This window comes from Puntigrus tetrazona, chromosome 24, assembly GCF_018831695.1.
Source record: "Puntigrus tetrazona isolate hp1 chromosome 24, ASM1883169v1, whole genome shotgun sequence".
NCBI classification, from domain to species: domain Eukaryota; kingdom Metazoa; phylum Chordata; class Actinopteri; order Cypriniformes; family Cyprinidae; genus Puntigrus; species Puntigrus tetrazona.
The window spans coordinates 2,147,827-2,154,127 of record NC_056722.1 but is presented as its reverse complement, the minus strand read 5'-3'; the positions used below and the strand labels follow the sequence as shown (position 1 = coordinate 2,154,127).

At 38.9% G+C, this 6,301-nt stretch overlaps 1 protein-coding gene across 1 annotated transcript; it reads right to left on the bottom strand.

The window, feature by feature from the left end:
* Positions 1-4,242: 4,242 nt before the first annotated feature.
* zgc:92591 lies at positions 4,243-6,301 on the bottom strand. The gene is made up of 2 exons (XM_043225809.1): positions 6,006-6,301; positions 4,243-5,161 (listed from the first exon to the last, which is right to left on the bottom strand). The coding sequence occupies exons 1-2, from the start codon at positions 6,120-6,122 to the stop codon at positions 4,925-4,927; spliced, it is 354 nt and encodes a 117-aa protein (XP_043081744.1). The 5' UTR covers positions 6,123-6,301; the 3' UTR covers positions 4,243-4,924.

Sequence of the window (6,301 nt, the reverse complement as noted above, 5' to 3'; positions counted from 1 at the left end):
GGATCTTGGCCACATGTAAACGGGACTATTTTTACAGAGTCACATGGGTGGGATATAACTGCTAAAGTGACTTGCTGTTTATCTCAAAACAGGTCAGCTCTGCGGAAATCCTGCTAGTGTTTAATAACGGCGTTTATGGATACTTTTCAGATCGATGTACAGTTTAGGTGCTTCATATACTGTTGAATCAATATTCAAATGTAATAATCGTTACCTTTTTCACTGGACCATCAAATCAGCAAAGATCATGTGACACTAAAGATTGAGATATATATATATTTAATTAGTTATTTTTAAAATATTTATATTAAAATAGATCTATCTATCTATCTATCTATCCTTTAAACTTGTAAATAAGGCTTTGTAGCTTTTCTAGTTAATGTTTCCTTATTTTAACGATTTCATTTTTAATTTCACTTCCGTTCTACATTAAAATTCAAATTGCAATTTATCATCCTCAGTCGAATTCAAAATCAGGAATTTTCCATTTCAATTTAAAACGCATTCTATTTATCTTCCTCGATATATATATATAAAAAAATGCATCATAGTGCAATAATTACGAATATAATTTCTTAAATGACGATCAGCCATCTCAGTTTTTTTTTTTCCCCCCCAGAAATTTTGAGATTCCGGTTTCTTCTAAAGACACTGACTCACAATGTCTTATCCATATGTTAATGACCCTGCCAATAGGAATATAAATGACATTTATTCCATTTTGCCATGCAGTAATAGCTGTCACATTGACTGAAGGCATCAAAAAGTTGCGACTTTGCGAACACACATTACAGGCGAGGCAGAGAATGGGAAGATTGTTTTGCTGCTGGAGTACATCCTTTTAAATGATACACATAATGAGTTTATAATATGCATCTGGGCTACCTCCTCACTACTTTGATGTCTTCCAAATGGCCCGGGTATCATCAGCAAAACATGTAGGCACTTTCCCGCCCCATTGCCTCCCAAATGTATTTTAAATATCATTCCTTGTAACGCAATTATTTAAAACGTTGAACTAAACACTTACTAATGGGGAAAAAAGACAGTGACTTCCATGAATTCATTTCTCAAATGGTGGACATTCAATTTTTGTGGAGGCAGGGACTTTCTCAAGCAAGAAAAAGAAAGAAGCGCATTGAATCAGCACTCCCTCGACTCGTTCGTCTTACTCCCTGCGGACAACACACACACACACACGCAACACGCATATACATATGCACGTACGCAGACGCACACTCGTTTGTCTTGCTCCCCGTGGATAGAAGATGTCTGTCATTTTGTCCTGCCGTGAGCTTAACAGCGAGGCCATCTGTAGGGTTAGGATGGTCCGGTCAGACAGCTGAGGACTGGACTTCCAGAGCAGGCTAACGATCGTAACCTTCATCAGTGCAATTAGACAATTAGTTCCTGCTGATTATCTCCCACTTAATGCTACCACCTCATGTTAAAATCATAAGAATACGTCGCTGAAACATGTACTCGGCGTGCGACGCTAGACGGTACTAATGAATTTGCTAATTAAAGGAACAATGAGCAGACCAAGAATTAGAAATGCAAGCTAATTGGTTGAAACTAATTGATAACAATGAATATTTTTCGAGGAATAACCAACATGATTATGAGCTGTTTGAACGCTGTCTAAATGGTGTTGCGAGCGCAATTCACAGAATGGTGGGATGAGATGAAAACTGCTTTTATCAACCACCACGACGCGTCCGTAAATGAGCGTGACTGTAAAGAATAACCTGGTGGTTCCTCGCTGTTTGAGACTCGTATCAACATGAAACAGTGGCTAAAAGTCGTCACGCAAAGACTCAAGTTTTGAAAGAAGTCTCGGCCCCACAAAAAAAAAGTACAATGTGCTTTTTGAGTTCATACTGTACTGCAAAACGCTCCTGCTGCTATTGAGGTGGGGTACGGGTACGGTTAGGGACAGTTTTGGTGATATGGGTAGGTTTACGGGTCGGTTAAGGTGTTAGGGATGGGTCGACAGTGTAATTCTAAATGTAATTAATTACAGATCAAATAACATCGGTATTTAAAAAAATATATAAGTAGAATTTAAAAACATGTATGTCCATTATACCAAATTAATAATTTAAATGTAAGTACAAGGCCACCCTAATATAAAGTGGGCCCGAAGACTTTTAGGCTCACCAAGGCTGCATTTATTAGTTTTAAAATGCAGTAAAAACAGTAATATTGTAAAATATTATTGCAAATTAAAGTAACTGTTTTTTATTTTTATATAGTTTAAAATGTAATTTATTTCTGTGATGGAAAAGCTGAATTAGTCCTTCGGAAATCATTCTAACATGCTTCTAATTCTGAAATCTTCAGTAACATTATAAATATCTGTGATGTCACTTATACGATCGTTTTTACTGAACGCTTTCTTAAGAAAAGTATTCATTTGTTAAAAAGAAAAACCTACTGACACCAAACTTTTGAACAGCAGTGTATTTGGACGGCGGTAGATATCAGTGAGAACACTGATAACGGTCATTATTCTGAACTGTTCCGTCATACGTATCGTCCTGAAAGAAGGTGCTGTAGGCTGAAATACAAGTCGTAATCATTTCGAGTTGATCTAACAACGCAACAGCAACTACGACGTGGTACCAGACAGCATCGTCCTGAAGATTGGGCTCTGTTCAGTTCCGAAACATTAACTTTGGGGGATTAATTGAATTTCCGAGGCTAAGGCTCATCAATATGCCTCAGTATGGAATATTGTATGAAATGAATTTATGCAGCGAGCTTGCCAAAATCGTGAGTCAACGTTGGCGCCGCCATCAAAAGTTAGCTGGCATTATGAGACGTAATTCTTCACGAGAGTGGCGTTTATGATAGCCGCATTGTCCCGTTGCTCAAAAAAAGCTGGCAATTCTGTTTTATAGCTGGTTGGTCCTAACGTTTTGAGTAGATTATTGAAATTTAGTAATGAGGTGAAATTTGTAATGAGGTTAGGGCGACGCGCTTGCATTTTCTTTCTGCAAAATTGCTTTCTGCCGTTGTTTGGAGCGCTCCGTAGCCCGCGAAGCACGGTGTACGTTGCTCTGTTGATTGCGTACGATCGGGCACCCTCTTCATTATGGCAATTGAGAGGTTCATATTTCAACCTAATAGCTCTCGATAACTTTAACAATTGATCACAACCTCATTTTATTGCGAGCCGAGTTAATACACGCTTCCCTGCCAAGTAGAACATTTTCTAATGATGTACTTGTGCACCAAAACAATGCGGGGCCCAGCGCCTGCATTAGTTACTAATGTCCCCATCCGTAATGTGCTTATACCACCCAAAAGAGAGAGAGAGAGAGGGAGGGAGAGAGAGATCGTGTGTGCAGAAATGAAATGAGCGCATGGGGATCTATGAGGGAACCGCGAGATCAAGGGGAACATGGTGATGATGACGATAACGCTTAAGACGCTGTCATTAATGACACCATCACCCTCGCTGTAATATGTCCATAGACATGCCATCATTAGCATATATAAGATCATCAGTAAGGCTTACGGTAGGAGCCAGAGAGGGAGGGCTGGGAATACCAAACACCACGTCGAGGCCCAGTGTTCCTCAGACTTCCCTGATTAATGAAGGACAAAGCCTGATTTGTTTTTTCGACAAAGCTCCCCCCCCCCTGCGAGATACTTCATTGGTCAGCTACTAGACTGTAAAATGGACAAGTTATTATTTCAGAATTCGAAACATGAAAATAAAACTGTATTTAAAGCTACTCACGACGCTTTATCAAACGCGCGCGTCTCTCACGAGGCGCGCAAGACCCCGGGCTTTCTGTCTTTCACCGTAAATATCGTTTCGCTGTCCATAAATAAGGTTCGCAGACATGGGGCGTCATGTCGGGAAAAAATCGTTTGCTCCAACAAAATCGAACATTTGTCAGCATTTATGAAAAACACGATCGAGTACCTGTGCACGTGCGATTGGTTTGAGGAAACAGCAGCTTGCATATTTCGCATGATGTAAATAAACAGTGATTTAGTAATTAAATATAATAAAAATAAACATCATAAAACCGTGCGAATCTTACAGGTTAAAAACGGGAAAAAACAACCAAAAATTTGCTGAATATACATGAAAATAAATGAAATGTCACCCGCTCACACACATATGCAGGCGATATACCTTTGCTTCGAAAAATCTGTTTATTATTATTTCACCGTGATAAAGGTTTTATTTCTTTTTAACACGGAGACGTCTAATTGTTTGGTGTTTGTGCTTAACGTAATTGTAATACTTTGCCAGTACTAATAATAGGTAAACGGTGTGATATGAAATATGAAAATGCTGCCCCCTTCTTAAAAAGTCCTGAATAAAAGTCGAAATGAGGGAGATTCTGTGAATGCTGCGGGAATATCTCTGCTCCAATCTCAATAGTGTTAAAATGACTCCATCTAGTGGCAAAAACACAACATTGCAGCGTGATCAGGGTCACAGGCCTAGAGGGCTCTGGTCTGCATGATGTTACTTACAGCATTCTAGAAACCCTTTATTAAATTAGAGACATTTAACGAAAAATTCGGACTTTTCTTGCTAACTAAATCATATTTAATCCAGTTACATCTTATGCATCAACTAACATTTGTGTAAAGTCATGACTTCATTACAGATTACTGAACACAGTAACTCCACTTTAATATAGCCATATTTTACTAACAAATCTCATAATGGCTTTCCTATGTTCGTGGACATATACAATGCAAGTGCCATGACATTCATTGTACATATGGTACGGTCAATCAATAGTCTCTCCTCCGCAGTCATTTAATTCAGTATAATGAACAGCTGCACTGATTTTTTTTGGTGTGCATTTATTAATATTGAGGAGTGATTGCAAACATGTTTTTTTTTTGACGAATGAAGCGCTCCTCTGGCTCTCGGACAGCTCACAGGCGCTCACTTGGAGCTGGTGTACTTGGTGACGGCCTTGGTGCCCTCGGACACTGCGTGTTTGGCGAGTTCTCCGGGCAGCAGGAGCCGGACCGCGGTCTGCACCTCTCTGCTCGTGATGGTCGACCGCTTGTTATAGTGAGCGAGCCGCGAGGCCTCCGTAGCGATGCGCTCGAACACATCATTGACGAACGAGTTCATGATGCTCATCGCCCTGCTGGAGATACCGGTGTCGGGGTGAACCTATGGGAGGAACACGTGTACACACACACACACACACACACAACTTCATTACAAATCACATTGGGTATGTAATACACTGCTAAAATTCGATCAAAAAAAAAAAAAAAAAAAAAAATATATATATATATATATATATATATATATATATATATATATATATATATATATATATATATATATATATATATATATATATATGATAAATTGTCCTAATACAGGAACGCACTTTACGTTTTTGCACAACTTTGAAAGGGTTTGATTCACTTCAAATGTTGACTACTGTATTTCAAAGAACCTTTTACGTCATGACAGGCGCGCGTTTTTTTTAAAAAAAATAAACATTCTAAGCACGTGCGTCGCGTTCAAGTGTTTAAATAAAGCCGCGGTTAAATGTATTTTGGTTATTATTAGTAAAGATGCGCCCCTGTTGATTTGCAGGCAGCCATGAGTCACTGCGTAAAGCCACTTAGAACCTCAACCTAAATTTTGATTAAAAAGTATACCTTACATTTAATGGATTAAAACACTTTTTTAACGGTTTTCGCACGGGTAGTGACAAAATGGTCATACGTTGGTTCCAGAACCGAAATAAATGCTACTTAGTTCAGCGAGGTCAAAAAAAAAAAAAAAAAAAGAATGACTCGAAAACCATTTGAACCGATCGGACCGAGTGATTCTTTCAGTTCGATAGATTCATTGAAAAGATCCGACTTAAAAATAATGATTCACGAATCGAACGCGATCGCACGAGGCGTCCAAAGCGTGACATCCGCTTGAAATTCACACCCGGAATCAAAGTTTTGTAATTGCTTTTTGATCATCTTTATTAGTTAAACATTCTCACCTGCTTCAAAACTTTGTAGATATACACTGCGTAAGTCTCCCTCCTCTTTGCTTTCCGTTTAGACGCTTTTTTGTCCCCGGGCACTTTACCTTTCTTCTTTGCTCCTTCATTGGACATACTGGATTATTATTATTTTATATATATATTTTATATTAATTACACAGAACAATATTTTCTATTCTCAATTACGTGTTTGCCGCTTGGCAGGTTTTCAGCAGGCCTTCATCAGCCATTTATGACGTGAGCGGAAGTTTAGACTAATTGGAAAGCGTCTGGACTCAATCTGGCGTGGCGGC

What these genes read in the sequence shown, in the direction of transcription:
- zgc:92591 (XM_043225809.1), bottom strand. Translation starts at nt 6,122, where the DNA reads ATGTCCAATGAAGGAGCAAAGAAGAAAGGTAAAGTGCCCGGGGACAAA. An exon ending in TCTACAAAGTTTTGAAGCAG is followed by an intron (nt 5,162 to 6,005) that starts GTGAGAATGTTT and finishes TTCCTCCCATAG; the next exon opens with GTTCACCCCGACACCGGTAT.